Below are 22,864 nucleotides of genomic sequence, written 5' to 3'. Positions count from 1 at the left end.
TGAACACACCTACATTTACAAAGAGTGTAGATGGGTTTATGCGAGATCATTAAAATTTATTCTAGCTATAAGTGTCCTCTTCAAGGGGGGCTCCTTGGTGTGGTGAAAAGGCTCTTGGTCTGAGGAATTAGACCTGTTGGTCTCCTTCCTCAGACTGAACCTAATTACCCTCCAATCCCCCCTTCCCTCTCCCATCCTCCCCTATTTCCTTTCCTCCTCCTCCCCACCCCTCCCTTTTGCCCTTCCTTTTTTGGCCTTTGGAATTTTCCCACAGGCGCATTAGTTCCTAGGTAGGGGAAAGGGTACTGGGGTCCATCCCATTCCATTGAGGTTCTTGGCGGTGGCGTAGTTTGCCGTGGAATCTGGATCGCCTGGGGATGTCCCGATCCCTCTCCGGTATCCCGGAGGGTGGCTTTGGGTGTCTTTCGGGCAACGGGTGTATCTCTGGAAGCCACCTTTCGGATTCCGGGGGTGGTGGCCGAAGGAGGTATGTTTTGTGGTGGATATCCGGTTGCCCTCTCTCTTGTCCACCGAGGTAGCTCGGCAGATGTGAGGTTGCTATCGCGAATTGCTGGTTTACTGGCATGAAGGGTAGGGTATGGCACGGGTTCCATGCTGCATCTGCGCTGCTTGTGGTGCTGAGGTCCTCTTCGGCGCGGAGGGAGATTTCTGACCCTTTCATTCCTACTAGGAGCTATCCCTCCCTGGTCCCCCCCTTTTTTATTCTTTTTTTTATTTTTATTTTCTTTTCTTCGTACTTTTTTTTTCTTAAAAACAAAAAGAAAGAAGTAACCTAACCATGGAGTCCCCAGTCCATGACCCCGCTACCCCCGGGCCTCTTATTGTTACCGCACCCCGTTCTGACCTCGCCTCGTCTTTTAGCCACTCTTCAGACACTCCTAAAACCCCTGTACCTCTTGCTGGTGCTGTTTCCTCACCCGCTTCAGGTGCCGGGGTTTCGACTGACTCCTTCGATTTGTCTGACCTCCGCTCTACTTTGACTATGCTTCTAGCCTCTCCCTCTTCGGTGTGGCAATTTTCGAATCGCCAGCCCGTCCCACGTCGGACCAACTCTGGTCCCACTTCTGAACGCCAACGACAATCTCCTGATAACGTTACTTTGTTACCTTCCCATTCTACTCGGAAAAGACCGACACTTCATGCACTCCCTCTTCACACTCAGTTTCGGACCACACAATGGACTAAATTCTTTACTTAAGACCGACTTCTTCTACTGCCTATCTTTCCGACCATAGTATTGGCAAAGCGCTCCTACGCCATGTTGGTAGAGATATTTCCTTTCATGCTCTTAAGAGTGGTACACGTATCATCACAGTCTAGAATGCTACCCAAGCTCATGATCTTTCTCTTCTTTCACATATCGATACTTTTCCTATCACTTTCGAAAAACATCATTCCCTCAATTCTTGTAGTGGTACTGCCATTCTGCCAACAGAATTTCCAGACATGTGGCAATGACATTCTCGAACAGCTGGAACTCCAAGATCTCCCAATTCTCAAGGTAGACACTTATGTTCTTCCTGCCCGCGGCTGGAGACAATACCCTTGCAATGTGGCTCGTTTAACTTTTGACAGCCGTGAACTCCCATCCTCTGTTTATGTAGCAGGACATCGGTTACAAGTTCGAAAGGTGATCCCTACACCGCAACAGTGTAGAAATTGCTGGCGATTTGGCCACCCAGCAAAATATTGCAGATCTATAGCCGAATGCCCAGTCTGTGGTGCTGATGACCATTCTAATACATCTTGCAGTTGACCTCCCTCTTGCCTTAATTGTCATGAGGCTCACCCTTCGTACTCTCGCTGTTCGCTTACAAGAACCAAAATTACACTCTGCTGTTATCTATCCCATCTCGGGCTATAATTTATTGTAATCTTCGGATCCTTTTCCTGATGGAACCTTTAACGAAAGTGCCCTTCTTCTATGCACTGATATTCCGTACCATCAGCTATTTGTTTGTACTTCGCTGCATTACACAGCAGCCCGTATCCACCTGCATAGGTGGTATACACACTGTTCTTTGTACCTCTCTCCTTCTCGAGCATTACCTTTTCCGGATATTGCCTTTCTTGTTTCGTCATTACTGCCACCACTTCTGTTACTTGGCGATTTTAATGCCCATCATTTTCTCTAGGGAGAGTCACTGTGATTCCCGTGGCATTCAGCTAGAGGCTTTTCTTGCTTCCCACCCCCTCCATGTTTTAAATACAGGTACTCACACCCATTTTGATCCTCGTACTCATACTCTCTCTTGCATCGATCTCTCAGTCTGCTCTTCCTCCGCTGCACTAGACTTCACCTGGTCTGTTCTCCCGGATTTACATGACAGTGATCATTTTCCAATCATTCTTACTTCCCCTTGATATTCACCACCTCTTCGTAACCCACGCTGGCAATTTGATCAGGCAAATTGGGACCTTTACTCACAACTAACTGTTTTCAGTGAGGTTCCTTCTTCCTCCTCCATTGATGAGCTTTTACACCTCTTTTCGTCCTCAGTTTTAACCGCAGCTTCTCATTCTATACCCCAAACCTCGGGCATGCATTCTCAGAAATGCGTGCCGTGGGGGTCTCCTGCTTGTGCTCGTGCAGTACGTTTGAAACATGCTGCATGGGGCAGGTACCGGTATAATAGAACTACTGAGAGACTTCTTGATTTTAAGCAGAAGCATGCAATCGCTCACCGTGTCATCCGTGATGGTAAACGCACTTGCTGGCGAGATTGTCTCCACCATCACCTCTGCTTCCTCTATGAGTGCAGTCTGGAATAAAGTACGGAAACTGAGTGGCAAATATTCTCCTGACCCGGTTCCTGTTCTGCGGGTTGCCGGTGTTGATATAGCAAACCCTCTAGATGTTGCCATTGAAATTGGCAATCATCTGGTTCGTATTTCTCTGGGGCTCCATCTCTGCCCCTTGTTTCTTTCCTCAAAGTCTGCCAGAGAGTTAGCACCCTTGGACTTTTCTTCTCTCAGAGAAGAACAGTATAATGTGCCTTTTACACTTCAGGAACTGGAGGCAACACTCTCAGCTTGCCGATCATCGACAGCTGGGCCCGACGACATTCATATTAGTATGTTACAACATTTACATCAGTCAGCCCTTGCAGTCCTCTTACGCCTTTTCAATCTTATTTGATCACAAGGAGTTCTTCCACAGCTGTGGAAATCTGCCATTGTTCTCCCTTTCCGCAAACCGGGTACTAAGGGACATGAAGCCTCTCACTATCGTCCCATCGCTCTTACCAGTGCAGTTTGCAAAGTAATGGAACGTCTGGTAAATAGACGTTTAATGTGGTATTTAGAGACACACAGCAGTCTCTCCACTCGTCAATATGGCTTTCGTAAGGGCTGTTCTACCATAGACCCCTTACTATGTTTGGATATGTATGTTCGTAATGCCTTTGCGAATAACCACTCAGTTATTGCCATATTTTTTGACCTTGAGAAGGTATGTGACACAACTTGGAGGTATAATATTTTGGCCCAAGCCCACTTCTTAGGCCTCTGAGGCAATCTACCATCTTTCCTTAAGAACTTTTTAATTGACACACATTTCCGTGTTCGAGCCAATAACGTGCTCTCCCTGGACTTTGTCCAAACTGAAGGTGTCCCTCAGGGATGTGTTCTGAGCACAATACTTTTTCTCCTTGCTATAAATGATTTGGCCTCTGTTCTTCCATCCAATATTTGGTCATCACTCTATGTAGATGACTTCGCTATTGCTTGTGCAGGCGCTGACTGTCACCTCATTACAGTTTCTCTCCAGCATGCTATCGACCATGTTTCCAATTGAGCCACCACGCATGGGTTTAAATTTTCCAGTACCAAAACTCACCAAATTACTTTCACTAGACACTCTGTCATCTCTGATCATCCTTTGTACCTCTATGGCTCCCGTATCCCTGAACGTGATACAGTCAGGTTTCTAGGCCTTCTCTTTGACCGTAGGTTATCCTGGAAACCTCATATTGCCTTGCTCATCTTTCGTGGGGAGCTGATCGTCTAACTCTCCTTCGCCTACATTCAGCCCTCATTTTATCAAAACTCGATTATGGTGACCAGATCTATTCAGCGGCCTCTCCTGCTACTCTCTCTAGCGTTAACCCCATCCATCACCAAGGATTACGTTTATGCCTTGGTGTTTTTCGCTCTTCCCCTGTTGAGAGCCTCTATGCAGAAGCAAATGTTCCATCCTTGTCTGATCGCCGTGATGCCCATTGCCTTCGCTACTATGTGCGCTCTCACGATCTCCGCAATTCTTCCATTTATAGAATGGTCACTGATATTAGTAGACATTCTTTATTTGTTCGCCGCCCCTGTTTGCTCTGTCCCTTCTCTCTTCGCCTACATTTGCTCGTCTTCCCTTCGGTTACCGCCTTCATATGTTCATGTAGCATCTCTCTGTTCTCTACCCCCCTAGGAAGTTCCAGCTGTTCGGGTCTGTTCTTTCTCACTCCCTTGCTCGAAAGCCCAACTGCCTATGGTGGCTTCCCGCTCTCTTTTTCTTGACCACTTCCACTCTCATCCTCATGTCATCGCCGTGTACACAGATGGCTCTAAATCTTTTGACGGTGTCGGATTCGCAGCAGTGTTTCCGGACAGTGTCGTGTGAGGGCATTTACTATCTTAGCTCACATTTTTACTGCTGAATTGTATGCCATTCTTGCAGCACTTATTCGTATCGCATCTATGACTGTGTCATCATTTGTGGTTGTCTCAGACTCCCTTAGTGCTCTACAGGCTATACGGAAATTTGATACACCTCACCCTCTAGTTCTCCGTATCCAACTTTGGCTACGCCGTATCTCTACCAAGCGTAAAGATATTGTTTTTTGTTGGGTCCCTGGTCATGTTGACATACAGGGCAATGAACAGGCAGACATTGCTGCGCGGTCAGCAGTACATGACCTAACAATTTCATATAGAGATATTCCATTTCCGGACTATTTTGCTGTAATAGCTACCCACCTTCACACCCGTTGGCAACAACATTGGTCTGCTTTGTTCAACAACAAACTTCGTTCTATTAAACCGAGTATAGGTTACTGGCCGTCTTCTTGCCACCAGTGTCGAGGTTGGGAGACTACTCTCTCCCGCCTTCGCATTGGCCATACTCATCTTACTCATGGATATCTCATGGAGAGGTGCCCTGCTCCTCTCTGTGAGAATTGTCAGGTTCCATTATCGGTCAGCCACATTCTGTTAGCTTGCCCACTTTATCAATGAGCACGCAGAATTTACCTCCAACGTCGTCTTCGCTCCGCTGCTCTCTCTTTACCTTCCCTTCTCGCTGATGGACCCACCTTTCATCCGGACTCTCTCGTTGACTTTTTGACAACAACTGACTTACTCCACAAACTCTGATGATACCTTCAGCCCTTTCTACCTTAATCTCTTGCTACCCTCTACCCCTGCACTATCCCCTGCCCCGCTGTTTTCTGTAACCTACTGATCATCCCTCCCCCCTTCTGCCGCCCGATACCCTCGCTTCCTTTCCTACCCTGCAGCGCTGTATAGCCCTTGTATCTTAGCGCTTCTTTTTGATTATAATAATAATAATAGCTATAAGTGTTATACAGATTGTTGAACAAAAAATTAATTTTGCTTGGTATTCTTTCCCCATGGTTACATGAGGAAAATGTGATTAAAATAATCAAATTCTCATTGAAAGTAACAAAGATAGGCACACGAATCCCAGCTGTGCCTGAAGTTTGTCTCTAGCTAAACTGCATGCCTGATTGATACATAAGAGTAGTTTTTTTTGTCACTTGAATAAGTATGTGTCAGAGCATAGTACTTTATTATAAACTGCAATAAATATATTGCAATCTCATAAATCTGTTCAAAGACATGAATCCTTCTCTGGTATGAGACTATGGATTAAGATACAGTTCTGTATAAGCATAGTCATTAGCAGTATTGTCCACTATTTACTTTTGGTATATTGGCTCATATGAAATGTCTTGTCAGACAAGTTCAGTGTGCAAAACAGTTACCTATTTATGATAGCCTGTTGTAGCTGCAATCCAAGATATGTTTATAGTGCCCTCAAGTTTTTAGTTAATACAGTTAGTTCTAAAACTCTGTTAACTACATGGGAGTCATTATTCATACTCCACCTATACATTTAACATCAAGGATATTTTTTGTTCTTAAAATAGAAAATAAAGTAAACTCTGTGTGCAATACAGTAAATTACTGACCTTAGCTGTAAGGAACCCCAAAATAATTTTGTTTTACATAGCTGGGTGGTACAGTTAGAGCCATGTTCAGTTATAATACAGTTGCAATATACACATGCCCCCAGTGACCATGACTTCCTTTTAAGTAAGACGAAGATTGAGGGGAGATATGATCGAAGTGTATGAGTGGAAGATGAGTATTAACAAAGGGGATATAAATAAGGTTTTGAGGATATCACTTCAAGAAAGAACCCGCAATAATGGATTCAAATTAAATAAGTTTAGATTTAGAAAGGATATAGGAAAGTATTGGTTTGGAAATAGGGTAGTTGATGAGTGGAACAGTCCACCTAGTTGGGTTATTGAGGCTAAAACCTTGGGTAGTTTCAAATTTAGGTTGGGTAAATGCATGAGTGAGAGGGGTTGGATTTGAGTGGGACTTGCATATGATTGGATAGGGTTAACAGAGCTTATTTCTTGGGTGGCATTGAAAATTGGTTGGGCAAATATTTTGTTAGTGGGATGGATTGTAAAGGACCTGCCTAGTATGGGCCAACAGGCCTGCTGCAGTGTTCCTCCTTTCTTATGTTCTTATGATTTGATTTTTTAGCTTAGGATTTTTCATTTTTGTCAAATATGATTATTCAGACATTTTAAATAAAATTTTGCTGTTGCTCTACTTTTTTAAAAGTTTGAATTATGTGAAAAACTAATTCCTTTAAACAGGTGCTACTGGCATAGAGGACAGATTGCAAGATGGTGTTCCTGAAACTATACAAGCCTTGAGAAATGCAGGAATTGTGGTGTGGGTCCTCACTGGGGATAAACAAGAAACAGCCATTAACATTGCTTATTCTTGTGCACTTTTTGTGCCAAATATGGAGGTTAGTTATGTACTATACTATTTATCACATGATACATTTTATATTGTGGATATAGTGTAGGCCACACAAGCATAGTTTTAGGGATAATGTGAGTGATCAAATAAAGTAGTAAGTTCTCTTGAATAAAGTTTTTTCATACCTTGCCATAATATTTTAGGGAAGAGCAAGGTGATGAGGGCAACAAAAAATTTAGGTGATGAAAGATTGAATGTCAAATTGGGAAGAGGGAGTATGGAGGAAATGAACATGTTAACATATTTGGGGGTGGACTTGTTATTGGACTGGTCTATGAAAGAAGAGGTGAACCATAGCATTGATGAGAGGAAAAAAGTGGGTGGTGTATTGAGGCATCTTTGGAGACGAACAGGGTTATTCTTGGTGGCAAAAAGGGGAATGTATGAGAGTATAGTGGTACCAACACTTACATGAGTGTGAAGAATGGGTTATGAATGTTGCAGTGAGGAAGCTAGAGGCAGTGGAGATGTCATGTTTGAGGGCAGTGTGTGGTGTGAATATTATGAAGAGAATTTGTAGTTTGGAGATTAGGAGGAGGTGAAGGATTACTAAAAGCATTATCCAGAGGGCTGAGAAGGGGTATTGAGGTGATTTGGATTTTTAGAGAGAATTGAGCAAAGTAGAATAACGTAGAGTGTATGTCTGTAGTGGAGGGAAGGGATAAATTAGGTTTTTGTATCTGAGGGACTTTTACATACAACAGGCATGCAAGTGTGTTAGATTGGACTGAGTGAAGACAAGTAGTTATTATGACTGCGTGCTGTTGGAGTGTGAGCAAAGTAACATTTATAAAGGGATTCATAGAAACCAGTTAGCCAGACTTGAGTCATAGAGGTGAGAAGTACAATACCTGCACTGAAGGAGGGATGGGGATATTGCAGTTTGGAGGGGAATCTGAACTGTAGTATTAACGCGCCTCAGGCACGATAGTGATGGAGCGAGTGATGATGAAAGTGTCTTCTTTTTTGGCTGGTGTGTTTAAAAAATCTTTTAGCATTATGCTGCATTTTTCCTTGAAATTCAATTTCTGGATTTTGTGTCTTGTAGCTAGGAAGATGGGATCTGCATTTATTCATCTATATATAGTTTTAGTAAAATGTATAATTGGAAACTACTTCTCTAATTTCACTAATAACTAGTTAGTCAATCTGTTCTCAGATTATAATGTTAGCTATTCAACTTATTCCTTTAATAGAATTCATAAATACATGTCATGTCAGAATGTACCATGCTACATTTGCCACTGAACTTAAATCACATTGTACTTTCAACATCACAGTAAAACCATTATTTATGACCCGATGATGGTCCAAGATGGACTGAAGCATTATCTAAAATTTCCCTGTAATTAGATTATTAGTGAATTGTTGTAGCCAAGGTGTTTTTACTTTTACTTTTATTTTAAACTTTTTTTTTTTTTTTTTTACATTTTTTTTCTTGTGAATTCTCTACAAAGATTTAGATTAGGTTAAATATAACAAAACTGTAGTTGATTCATAAGTATTTTTGGGAGTAAGTGCAGTAAATGGAACAGCAGACAACATATTGAATATTGACCCTATGATGTATGTCTGGATACAAGGCCTTTTTATTATTATTACTATTATTATTATTATTATTAAACATACCCCAGACACTGGAGTCATCGTAGAATGGGGGTGGGGTTAGTGGTTTGTGGTAGGAGTAGGAGCTGCTTCTCTGGGAGGGATGCCACTCTCCTAACGCAGTGCATGCCTGAGAATCCAGCATTTCACATCGTTTGTGGGGAGATTTCCCCTTTTGTCTAAATTTGCTGATATTTACTGCAGGTGACATGGAACAAATTATGGATTTGGATTGCAGAATGTGGAAATAAACTTTGACCAGTTTTGTATAGCAAGTTGATAATGTTTAAATCTGACAGTGTTAGAACTGGATTATGTTTTAACTGCTGAATAACCAAATGGTTCTAGTGTTTTGTAAATAAAGTAAAAAGAGGTCATATTTGTGTGTTGTAATTACTGCCTATAAGGAATAAGTGCAAAACTGAACCAAAAAATCAGAGGACAGGCTGATTACTTATATATGTTTTGCAGTGCAAGGGAAGGATTCATTTTATACTTCTCAAATGATGAAATGTGATAGTAATAATTTTTAATTTCTATTGATTATATAAATTTTGTTTGTATTTATGGGGATGAAGCTATGACAAAGAAAACTACTGTGAAGAATGCATTAGGTGGATGATTAAGATTATTTTTTTTTTAAGATCTTGAAGTTAAATGCTCGCACAAAGGATCAGGCAGAACGAACAATACAGTTCTACCTTCGTCAAATAGAACAAGAGGAGGAAGTTAGGCAGCGTGCACAAATGCAAGGAACAGCTCAGGGTAATGGTGCTGAAGCATCAAATGGAGCAAGAATGGAGTTCTCAGCTGTTAACGATAATAATCGCAGACAAAATGGGCCATCAGAACAAAGAGGCCTTGTAGTGGATGGCAGAACACTTGTGTAAGATTTTCCTGTTTTATTGGTTTAACTGCAAAGTAATATCACACCCTAGTTTTCCATTAAGCAGCATTTCTGTTAAGTTTATATTCCATGTACAAACTTTTATGGAAAAATTTGATAAGTATATATCTTTCAAGATTTTGATATATTGTAGAACAGCTGCATCTTTCAGCTCCTGGACAAAATTAATATTGATTTACAACATCAATCTTTCTGCAGATATATCCTTGACCGACGAGCAAATCTTAAGAAACCTTTCCTAACTCTTGCTGGAAAGTGTAGTGCAGCATTATGCTGCAGAGCCACACCCTTGCAGAAATCTCTCATTGTTCGCAGTGCCAAAGATGACTTAAAAGTTCTGACTCTTGCTGTTGGTGATGGTGCAAATGATGTTTCAATGATTCAGGTAGGAGCCCAAAGCTTATTTTAATAATTGTCTGATATATATGTAAGTTTAAAATGTAAAAAAAAAAAAATTGTATTTAATAATTTTTTCTTCACCCCCATACTTTTTTTTTGTGTGTGAAGCTAGTTGATCAGTTTTTTTTTTTTTTTTTTTTTTTTTTTTTTTTTTTTTTTTTTTTTTTTTTTTTTTTTTTTTTTTTTTTTTTGGCATCTTATGTATGCTAAGTTTACATTTAACATAAGGTAATGCCACAATATGTAAATGTAAAATACAGTGGACCCCCGGTTAACGAACTTTTTTCATTCCAGTAGTATGTTCAGGTGCCAGTACTGACCGAATTTTTTCCCATAAGGAATATTGTGAAGTAGATTAGTCCATTTCAGACCCCCAAACATACACGTACAAACGCACTTACATAAATACACTTACATAATTGGTCGCATTTGGAGGTGATCGTTAAGCGGGGGTCCACTGTATGTGTTATAAATATACACATACAAACATCACACAGAAAACATGACTGCTCACCGTAAACTATTGTCTAAACTTATTTCTTAACATGCCAGCCATCTTCCACTGAAGCAGGGTGATCCGTAAAAGAAGAAACCCTTTCATCATCACTCTTAAACTGTCTTGCCAGAGGCATGTCGGTACCACTGTTCAGATGTGTTAAAATATATAGTACTGGAATATGAATGTGTTCCTCACCTAATTTAGTATTTTGTAGAATTGCCCTTCCTCCTGATGCACTTGTTAATTCTCCTAGGCACTGATAAGTCTAACTTATAGAGGCACATCATAATGGTACTAGAGATTTTGGGGTTAGAGGATACATGGATGCCACGAAGCTTATGCTTAATAAGTTTTCAAATGTTCTCTATCAAATTTAAGTCCAACGAGTTTTCAGACCAGTCATTGAAGTTTCTAAAAGTCTTAAACTTTCCTCCCTTCTCGCTATATGAATAATTTTACAATAATTTGAATTGGGATATCCTTGTATTGCTGGAAAGACAACTAGGGAATAAATGTTGATTGTTTTTCTTTTCTGGGGTCACTTTTCCATAATCAGACTGTAATACTAATGACCACATACCATACCATCTACTTTTCTGAAAATAACCCAGCCACAAAAATCAGACGCTTGTCATTTACTTCGATCATTATTTATCTAATGCATGTCACTCCACTTGTTTGGAAACAATTTTTTTTTTTCTGCATGTCTTTTATGTAGGGACCAAGAGGCTAGTAACCCCTTCTGTATAACTTACTTAATTTAAAAAGAAAAATCAAAAATTTTCTTTTAACCCTTTGGGGGTTTCGGACATACTAGTACGGCTTACGCACCAGGGTTTTTGACGTACTAGTACGCATAAATTCTAGCGCCGTCAAATCTAGTGAGAGAAAGCTGGTAGGCCTACATATGAAAGAATGGGTCTATGTGGTCAGTGTGCGCAGTATAAAAAAAATTCTGCAGCACACAGTGCGTAATGAGAAAAAAAACTTTGACCGTGTTTTTGGATTAAAACAGCGAATTTGCACTGTATTTTAGTATGGTATTTATTGTTGTATTCTAGTTTTCCTGGTCTCATTCTATAGAATGGAAGACATATTACAGAAATTGAGATGATTTTGACTGATTTTAAAATGAAAAGTACCTTGAAATTGAGCTCAAAGTAGCAGAAATGTTCGATTTTTACCAAAGATCAAAAGTAAGCAAATCATGCCAAGCGTCCAATACACGTCAACTCGTGAGTCTAATATTCTTTCACAAGTGCACTGATACTATTTATACCATTTCTACACTAATGCAGTAGTCTGCATAACAGTAAATCTTCTATTTTTTTGTGAGAATAAAAATTCCAAGTGGAAAGCAAAAGAATGTAAGAGGGGCATGGGAACATGACTAATGAACAGAGGAAATGTTATTTTAGTGCCAGGAATGCCTTTCTTGTTTATTCTGGACTCGATTTGGAAATTGGCATCTTTTGAAATTTGTGTGAAATTGGCAAAATTGCTAAATTCTGACCACTATATTGGATAGTTGAGATCGGTAAATGGGTGGTTTCTTGTACTCATTTGATAGAAAAAAAATGGAGTTCTAGTGAAATAGTTATGATTTTTGTCGACTAGTACACGGAAATTGGCCGAAAATAGAGCTCAAAGTGGGCAAAATCGCCGATGTGTAAACATCGCCGAGACCGCTAACTTCGCGAGAGCATAATTCCGTAAATTTTCCATCAGATTTCATACTTTTGGCGTCATTATGATCGGGAAAAGATTCTCTATCTTTTCATAAGAAAAAATAATTTTATTTATTTACTTTTTTTTTTTTTTTTGAAATTTGGCCCACCCTGAGAACAAGTCTCTGAGAGGACCTGTCGACCCCCAAAGGGTTAAGGTCACTCTGACTCAGTTGGATACAGCCAGTTCGTTGAAAAAAAACAAAAGGTCTTCTATGTAGTTTTTTTCAAGTCGCCTGTCTCCCACCAAGGCAGGGTGACCCAAAAAGAAAAAGAATCCCCAAAAAGAAAATACTTTCATCATCATTCAACACTTTCACCTCACTCACACATTTTTGCAGAGGTGCCCAGAATACAACAGTTTAGAAATATATATGTATAAAAATACACAGTCCCTCCATCATTCATTTCCACACTTTCCCTGAATCCCTCACACTCCAACAGCTCATCAGGTCAAAAATACCATTTGTCTCCATTCACTCCTATCTAACATGCTCACGCATGCTTGCTGGAAGTCCAAACCCCTCGCCCACAACACCTCCTTTACCCCCTCCAACCTTTTCAAGGACGACCCCTACCTCGCCTTCCTTCTCCTACAGATTTATACGCTCTCCATGTCATTCTACTTTGATCCATTCTCTCTAATTGACCAAACCACGTCAACAAACCCTCTTCAGGCCTCTGACTAATACTTTTCTTAACTCCACACCTTCTAATTTCCACAATCCGAATTTTCTACATAATATTTACACCACACATTGCCCTTAGACAGGACATCTCCACTGCCTCCAACCGCCTCCTTGCTGCAGCATTTACAACCCAAGCTTCACACCCATATAAGAGTGTTGATACTACTATACTTTCATACATTTCCTTCTTTGCCTCCATAGATAACATTTTTTGCCTCCACATATACCTCAATGCACCACTCGCCTTTTTTCCTTCATCAAATCTATGATTAACCTCATCCTTCATAAATCCATTCGCTGACACATCAACTCCCAAATACGTATCTGAAAACATTCACTTCTTCCATACTCCTCCTCCCCAATTTGATATCCAATTTTTCTTTATCTAAATCATTTGATACTCTCATCACCTTACTCTTTTCTGTGTTCACTTTCAACTTTCTACCTTTACACACACTCCCAAATTCGTCCACTAACCTTTGCAATTTTTCTTCAGAATCTCCCATAAGCACAGTATCATCAGCAAAAAGTAACTGTGTCACTTCCCATTTTGTATTTAATTCCCCATAATTTAATCCCACCCCTCTCCCGAACACCCTAGCATTTACTTCTTTTGCAACCCCATCTATAAATATATTAACCATGGTGACATAACACATTCATGTCTTAAGACCTACTTTTACCGGGAAGTAATCTCCCTCTCTTCTACACACCCTAACCTGAGCCTCACTATCCTCATAAAAACTCTCTACAGCATTTAGTAACTTACTACCTATTCCATATACTTGCAACATCTGCCACATTGCTCCCCTCTCCACTCTATCATATGCCTTTTCTAAACTCATAAATGCAATAAAAACTTCACTACCTTTATCTAAGTACTGCTCAATTATATGCTTCAATGTAAACACTTGATTATAATTTGTTCTATGTATGTTATTAATTTTTCAGTTGTAAAATGGGTAGGATTTTGCTCAAATATTGTTTTCCTGACAGACAGCAGATGTGGGTGTTGGAATATCAGGAGTGGAAGGCAGACAAGCAGTAATGGCATCAGATTATGCTATTGCACGGTTTCGACATCTTGAGAAGTTACTGCTAGTCCATGGTCATTGGTGCTATGATCGCCTGTCTCGTATTATTTTATATTTTTTCTACAAAAATGCTGTGAGTATAATATTTTTTAATTTTCCACTCATTATTTTTTGTTTCAGTACTGTATTTTTTTTAACAAATCAATATCTTTACAACAGTTTTAATGCTATATAGTGGTGTTTTTAAAGTATTGTTTCCATATGCATATAACCTTGTATTACACTCATGGTATGCACTACTTCTTGCTCCCTTGCTTTGAATGATATTTCTTCAAATTAAATTTGATGTACTGTACTTTATCAATATTTACCACTGTTAGTAATGAGCATTAAGGTTTGAGGACCAGTGCTTGCACAATAAGTGTGTGGGTGTGTGTGTGTATATATATATATATTTCTTCTTCTTTCAACACACCGGCCGTATCCCACCGAGGCAGGTTGGCCCAAAAGGAAAAACAAAAGTTTCTCCTTTTACATTTAGTAATATATACAGAAGAAGGGGTTACTAGCCCCTTGCCCCTGGCATTTTAGTTGCCTCTTACAACACACATGGCTTAAGGAGGAAGAATTCTGTCCCACTTCCCCATGGAGATAAGAGGAAATAAACAAGAACAAGAAGTAGAAAGAAAACAGCAGAAAACCCAGAGGGGTATGTATATATATGCTTGTACATGTATGTGTAGTGTGACCTAAGTGTAAGTAGAAGTAGCAAGATGTACCTGAAATCTTGCATGTTTATGAGACAGAAAAAAGGACACCAGCAATCCTACCATCATGTAAAACAATTACAGGTTTTCGTTTTACACTTGCTTGGCAGGACAGTAGTACCACCCTGGGTGGCTGCTGTCTCCCAACCTACTACCAATAAAGATATATATATATATGAGAAGAAACTGGATGTCCTGGCTTTAAGTGAAACAAAGCTGAAGGGGGTGGGAGAGTTTCAATGGAGAGGAATAAATGGGATTAGGTCAGGGGTTTCAAATAGCGTTCGAGCTAAAGGAGTAGTAGCAATAATGGTGAAGGATAAGCTATGACAGGAAAAGAGGGACTATAAATGTATTAATTCAAGGATTATGTGGAGTAAAATAAAGATTGGATGTGAAAAGTGGGTTATAGTAAGCGTGTATGCACCTGGAGAAGAGAGACGTGTAGAGAGAGAGATTTTGGGAAATGTTGAGTGAATGCGTGGGGAGTTTTGAATCAAGTGTGAGAGTAATGGTGGTTGGGGATTTCAATGCTAAAGTGGGTAAAAATGCTATGGAGGGAGTAGTAGGTAAATCTGGGGTGCCAGGGGTAAATGTAAATGGGGAGCCTTTAATTGAGCTATGTGTAGAAAGAGATTTGGTAATAAGTAATACATATTTTGTGAAAAAGAGGATAAATAAATATGCAAGGTATGATGTAGCATGTAATGAAAGTAGTTTGTTAGATTATGTATTGGTGGATAAAAGGTTGATGGGTAGGCTCCAGGATGTACATGTTTATAGAGGGGCAACTGATATATCAGATCATTATTTGGTTGTAGCTACAGTTAGAGTAAGAGGTAGATGGGAAAAGAGGAAGGTGGCAACAACAAGTAAGAGGGAGGTGAAAGTGTATAAACTAAGGGAGGAGGAAGTTCGGGTGAGATATAAGCGACTATTGGCAGAAAGGTGGGCTAGTGCAAAGATGAGTAGTGGGGGGGGGTTGAAGAGGGTTGGAATAGTTTTAAAAATGCAGTATTAGAATGTGGGGCAGAAGTTTGTGGTTATAGGAGGGTGGGGGCAGGAGGAAAGAGGAGTGATTGGTGGAATGATGAAGTAAAGAGTGTGATAAAAGAGAAAAAGGTAGCTTGCGAGAGGTTTTTACAAAGCAGAAGTGTTATGAGAAGAGCAGAGTATATGGAGAGTAAAAGAAAGGTGAAGAGAGTGGTGAGAGAGTGCAAAAGGAGAGCAGATGATAGAGTGGGAGAGGCACTGTCAAGATATTTTAATGAAAATAAGAAAAAATTTTTGGAGTGAGTTAAACAAGTTAAGAAAACCTAGGGAAAGTATGGATTTGTCAGTTAAAAACAGAGTAGGGGAGTTAGTAGATGGGGAGAGGGAGGTATTAGGTAGATGGCGAGAATATTTTGAGGAACTTTTAAATGTTAAGGAAGAAAGGGAGGTGGTAATTTCATGCACTGGTCAGGGAGGTATACCATCTTTTAGGAGTGAAAAAGAGCAGAATGTAAGTGTGGGGGAGGTACGTGAGGCATTACGTAGAATGAAAGGGGGTAAAGCAGCTGGAACTGATGGGATCATGACAGAAATGTTAAAAGCAGGGGAGGATATAGTGTTTAAGTGGTTGGTACTTTTGTTTAATAAATGTATGAAAGAGGGGAAGGTACCTAGGGATTGGCGGAGAGCATGTATATAAAGGGAAAGGAGACAAACGAGATTGTAAAAATTATAGAGGAATAAGTTTACTGAGTATACCAGGAAAAGTGTACGGTAGTGTTATAATTGAAAGACTTAGAGGTAAGACAGAATGTAGGATTGCGGATGAGCAGGGAGGTTTCAGAGTGGGTAGGGGATGTGTAGATCAAGTGTTTACATTGAAGCATATATGTGAACAGTATTTAGATAAAGGTAGGGAAGTTTTTATTGCATTTATGGATTTAGAAAAGGCATATGATAGAATGGATAGAGGAGCAATGTGGCAGATGTTGCAAGTATATGGAATAGGTGGTAAGTTACTAAATGCTGTAAAGAGCTTTTATGAGGATAGTGAGGCTCAGGTTAGGGTGTGTAAAAGAGAGGGAGACTACTTCCGGGTAAAAGTAGGTCTTAGACAGGGATGTGTAATGTCACCATGGTTGTTTAATATATTTATAGATGGGGTTGTAAAGGAAGTAAATGCTAGGGTGTTCGGGAGAGGGGTGGGATTAAATTTTGGGGAATCAAATTCAAAATGGGAATTGACACAGTTACTTTTTGCTGATGATACTGTGCTTATGGGAGATTCTAAAGAAAAATTGCAAAGGTTAGTGGATGAGTTTGGGAATGTGTGTAAAGGTAGAAAGTTGAAAGTGAACATAGAAAAGAGTAAGATGATGAGGGTGTCAAATGATTTAGATAAAGAAAAATTGGATATCAAATTGGGGAGGAGGAGTATGGAAGAAGTGAATGTTTTCAGATACTTGGGAGTTGACGTGTCGGCGGATGGATTTGTGAAGGATGAGGTTAATCATAGAATTGATGAGGGAAAAAAGGTGAGTGGTGCGTTAAGGTATATGTGGAGTCAAAAAACATTGCCTATGGAGGCAAAGAAGGGAATGTATGAAAGTATAGTAGTATCAACACTCTTATATGGGTGTGAAGCTTATGTGGTAAATGCAGCAGCGAGGAGACGGTTGGAGGCAGTGGAGATGTCGGACTTGAGTCCTGGAAATGGGAAGTACAATGCCTGCACTTTAAAGGAGGGGTTTGGGATATTGGCAGTTTGGGGGGATATGTTGTGTATCTTTATACGTATATGCTTCTAAACTGTTGTATTCTGAGCACCTCTGCAAAAGCAGTGATAATGTGTGAGTGTGGTGAAAGTGTTGAATGATGATGAAAGTATTTTCTTTTTGGGGATTTTCTTTCTTTTTTGCGTCACCCTGCCTCGGTGGGAGACTGCCGACTTGTTGAAAAAAAAAATATATATATATATATGTAATATAAATATAAATATATAATATATATATATATATATATATATATATATATATATATATATATATATATATATATATATATATATATATATATATATATATATATATACACACACACACACACACACCCATAAACACGCTAGATAACAGGGATATCTTGCTACTCCTACTTACACTTTGGTCACACTTCACAGACACACACATGCATATATATATACATACATCCAGGTTTTTCTCCTTTTTCTAAATAGCTCTTGTTCTTCTTTATTTCTTCTATTGTCCATGGGGAAGTGGAAAAGAATCTTTCCTCCGTAAGCCATGCGTGTCATATGAGGCGACTAAAATGCCGGGAGCAATGGGCTAGTAACCCCTTCTCCTGTAGACATTTACTAAAAAAGAGAAGAAGAAAAACTTTATAAAACTGGGATGCTTAAATGTGCGTGGATGACAAGAAACAGATGATTGCTGATGTTATGAATGAAAAGAAGTTGGATGTCCTGGCCCTAAGCGAAACAAAGCTGAAGGGGTTAGGAGAGTTTCAGTGGGGGGAAATAAATGGGATTAAATCTGGAGTATCTAAGAGAGTTAGAGCAAAGGAAGGGGTAGCAGTAATGTTAAATGATAAGTTATTGAAGGAGAAAAGAGAATATGAATGTGTAAATTCAAGAATTATGTGGATTAAAGTAAAGGTTGGATGCGAGAAGTGGGTCATAATAAGCGTGTATGCACCTGGAAAAGAGAGGAATGCAGAGGAGAGAGAGAGATTTTGGGAGATGTTAAGTGAATGTATAGGAGCCTTTGAACCAAGTGAGAGAGTAATTGTGGTAGGGGACCTGAATGCTAAAGTAGGAGAAACTTTTAGAGAGGGTGTGGTAGGTAAGTTTGGGGTGCCAGGTGTAAATGATAATGGGAGCCCTTTGATTGAACTTTGTATAGAAAGGGGTTTAGTTATAGGTAATACATATTTTAAGAAAAAGAGGATAAATAAGTATACAAGATATGATGTAGGGTGAAATGACAGTAGTTTGTTGGATTATGTATTGGTAGATAAAAGACTGTTGAGTAGACTTCAGGATGTACGTGTTTATAGAGGGGCCACAGATATATCAGATCACTTTCTAGTTGTAGCTACACTGAGAGTAAAAGGTAGATGGGATACAAGGAGAATAGAAGCATCAGGGAAGAGAGAGGTGAAGGTTTATAAACTAAAAGAGGAGGCAGTTAGGGTAAGATATAAACAGCTATTGGAGGATAGATGGGCTAATGAGAGCATAGGCAATGGGGTCGAAGAGGTATGGGGTAGGTTTAAAAATGTAGTGTTAGAGTGTTCAGCAGAAGTTTGTGGTTACAGGAAAGTGGGTGCAGGAGGGAAGAGGAGCGATTGGTGGAATGAGGATGTAAAGAGAGTAGTAAGGGAGAAAAAGTTAGCATATGAGAAGTTTTTACAAAGTAGAAGTGATGCAAGGAGGGAAGAGTATATGGAGAAAAAGAGAGAGGTTAAGAGAGTGGTGAAGCAATGTAAAAAGAGAGCAAATGAGAGAGTGGGTGAGATGTTATCAACAAATTTTGTTGAAAACAAGAAAAAGTTTTGGAGTGAGATTAACAAGTTAAGAAAGCCTAGAGAACAAATGGATTTGTCAGTTAAAAATAGGAGAGGAGAGTTATTAAATGGAGAGTTAGAGGTATTGGGAAGATGGAGGGAATATTTTGAGGAATTGTTAAATGTTGATGAAGATAGGGAAGCTGTGATTTCGTGTATAGGGCAAGGAGGAATAACATCTTGTAGGAGTGAGGAAGAGCCAGTTGTGAGTGTGGGGGAAGTTCGTGAGGCAGTAGGTAAAATGAAAGGGGGTAAGGCAGCCGGGATTGATGGGATAAAGATAGAAATGTTAAAAGCAGGTGGGGATATAGTTTTGGAGTGGTTGGTGCAATTATTTAATAAATGTATGGAAGAGGGTAAGGTACCTTGGGATTGGCAGAGAGCATGCATAGTTCCTTTGTATAAAGGCAAAGGGGATAAAAGAGAGAGTGCAAAAATTATAGGGGGATAAGTCTTTTGATTGTACCTGGTAAAGTGTATGGTAGTTATAATTGAAAGAATTAAGAGTAAGACGGAGAATAGGATAGCAGATGAACAAGGAGGCTTTAGGAAAGGTAGGGGGTGTGTGGACCAGGTGTTTACAGTGAAACATATAAGTGAACAGTATTTAGATAAGGCTAAAGAGGTCTTTGTTGCATTTATGGATTTGGAAAAGGCGTATGACAGGGTGGATAGGGGGGCAATGTGGCAGATGTTGCAAGTGTATGGTGTAGGAGGTAGGTTACTGAAAGCAGTGAAGAGTTTTTACGAGGATAGTGAGGCTCAAGTTAGAGTATGTAGGAAAGAGGGAAATTTTTTCCCAGTAAAAGTAGGCCTTAGACAAGGATGTGTGATGTCACCGTGGTTGTTTAATATATTTATAGATGGGGTTGTAAGAGAAGTAAATGCGAGGGTCTTGGCAAGAGGCGTGGAGTTAAAAGATAAAGAATCACACACAAAGTGGGAGTTGTCACAGCTGCTCTTTGCTGATGACACTGTGGTCTTGGGAGATTCTGAAGAGAAGTTGCAGAGATTGGTGGATGAATTTGGTAGGGTGTGCAAAAGAAGAAAATTAAAGGTGAATACAGGAAAGAGTAAGGTTATGAGGATAAAAAGATTAGGTGATGAAAGATTGAATATCAGATTGGAGGGAGAGAGTATGGAGGATGTGAACGTATTCAGATATTTGGGAGTGGACGTGTCAGCGGATGGGTCTATGAAAGATGAGGTGAATCATAGAATTGATGAGGGAAAAAGAGTGAGTGGTGCACTTAGGAGTCTGTGGAGACAAAGAACTTTGTCCTTGGAGGCAAAGAGGGGAATGTATGAGAGTATAGTTTTACCAACGCTCTTATATGGGTGTGAAGCGTGGGTGATGAATGTTGCAGCGAGGAGAAGGCTGGAGGCAGTGGAGATGTCATGTCTGAGGGCAATGTGTGGTGTGAATATAATGCAGAGAATTCGTAGTTTGGAAGTTAGGAGGAGGTGCGGGATTACCAAAACTGTTGTCCAGAGGGCTGAGGAAGGGTTGTTGAGATGGTTCGGACATGTAGAGAGAATGGAGCGAAACAGAATGACTTCAGGAGTGTATCAGTCTGTAGTGGAAGGAAGGCAGGGTAGGGGTCGGCCTAGGAAAGGTTGGAGGGAGGGGGTAAAGGAGGTTTTGTGTGCGAGGGGCTTGGACTTCCACCAGGCATGCATGAGCGTGTTTGATAGGAGTGAATGGAGACAAATGGTTTTTAATACTTGACGTGCTGTTGGAGTGTGAGCAAAGTAACATTTATGAAGGGATTCAGGGAAACCGGCAGGCCGGACTTGAGTCCTGGAGATGGGAAGTACAGTGCCTGCACTCTGAAGGAGGGGTGTTAATGTTGCAGTTTAAAAAACTGTAGTGTAAAGCACCCTTCTGGCAAGACAGTGATGGAGTGAATGATGGTGAAAGTTTTTCTTTTTCGGGCCACCCTGCCTTGGTGGGAATCGGCCAGTGTGATAATAAAATAAAAACATACACACACACACACACACACACACACACACACACACACACACACACACACACACACACACACACACACACACACACACACACACACACACACACACACACACACACACACACACACACACACACACACACACACACACACATACACACATACACACATACACACATACACACACACACACACACACACACACACACACACACACACACACACACACCACACCACACACACTCAGTGTGTGTGAGTATTTACAGTAAACCCTATCATTAACAGACTAATAGAGTGGAGGGGATATATGATATTCAGTTATCCGAAATTTCCTTATTATGAAATTAATTTTTCATCATCATCCCTTTGTCTTCTGAATTAGTAGACTGCGTGGTTCACTAATGCAGAGTGACAACCAAATCCTAAGAATATGGATATTGTAGCCTGTAGTACTACAGTACAGCACTGTAATGTATATAAATTTTGTAAGTGCTGTATGTGTTCAATAATTTCTCTTAGCTTTTTGTGGTGGAGATACAAGGTGTAAACAGCCATGATCACTAGTGATGGTTCTAAATAATTTTTATTCACTCGAAGGAGTTGTCATGCTCTACTGGCATGTACACTAAACTTAAGAACATAATCTAAGTTTCTTTGCTTCTACAGACTTCAGACATTATTTCCTTGTCATTTTCCTCGCATTCCTGTGCCACTGAAATACCATACTCAGCCTTCTATATTAAAGTTTCTGCTTAATACTAAGAACCACACGTTTCCTCTTTGCACCACCACTTGATTTAGAAGCCATTATAAATTGCACTTTACTTAATTAATGTTAATAGTCATACAAAACACTTAATCCAGGGAAAAATTAGAGACTGAATGACAAGTGAATGTATGAGCACAGACAGTAAACTGGTGTGACTTGCCTACAGGTTAGTGAACAGTGAAAACAAATAAGTCTTGGACATAGCTGCTTTGGCCCGTACTGGACGAACATCAGACTCGGTCCGATACTTCAAAAGACAATTGGACATTACTGGTACATGTAGCTACTGTGAAAATATGCATGGGGGATACATGAGCACAAAAACGTGTGTAACAGAGGTGACATAAATAATGTGTGGGTAGTCCACAGAAACACAAAGGGATTCCTGATGAGTTGGACCTGTGCACAGGTGAATTTCAGATCTTGGCAAATGTCAGTGTTTAGAAGTGCCTCTGACTGCTGTAAAAAATGCAGTTGCATAAAGAGAAAGTTTCAATACTGCCACCTCACTAGCACATGCTAATCTGCCCATAATCAGATACAGCCATCAAAGTGCTTGCATAAGAACACAAGAATGAAGGGGCACTGCAGTAGGTGTACTGGCCTATGTTAGATGGGTCCTTCTCAGATCTACCGTTTTTATTGCTAACATATTTGCACAGCCCTAGGTAGTAGGTTGGTAAACAGCAACAGCCCAGGAAGGTACTACCGTCCTGCCAAGTGAGTGTACAACGAAAACCTGTAATTGTTTTACATGATGGTAGGATTGCTGGTGTCTTTTGTCTGTCTCATAAACATGCAAGATTTCAGGTATGT

At 40.1% G+C, this 22,864-nt stretch overlaps 1 protein-coding gene across 2 annotated transcripts in view; it reads left to right on the top strand.

The window, feature by feature from the left end:
- Positions 1–22,864, top strand: part of LOC128695093 (phospholipid-transporting ATPase VD) — a gene marked incomplete at its 5' end in the record, with an annotated part of 81,919 nt that overhangs the window by 5,792 nt on the left and 53,263 nt on the right. For both annotated transcript variants that reach the window (XR_011392815.1, XM_070091427.1), the window contains 4 exon segments: positions 6,933–7,090; positions 9,354–9,595; positions 9,815–10,001; positions 13,927–14,097. Coding sequence is in view for 1 of the 2 variants with exons in the window: in XM_070091427.1 (XP_069947528.1) it covers positions 6,933–7,090; positions 9,354–9,595; positions 9,815–10,001; positions 13,927–14,097 (758 nt within the window).

The sequence above is a fragment of the Cherax quadricarinatus genome, chromosome 35, assembly GCF_038502225.1.
Source record: "Cherax quadricarinatus isolate ZL_2023a chromosome 35, ASM3850222v1, whole genome shotgun sequence".
NCBI lineage: Eukaryota > Metazoa > Arthropoda > Malacostraca > Decapoda > Parastacidae > Cherax > Cherax quadricarinatus.
Note: the sequence above shows the minus strand (reverse complement) of the source record. Positions and strands in the feature narration are given on the sequence as shown.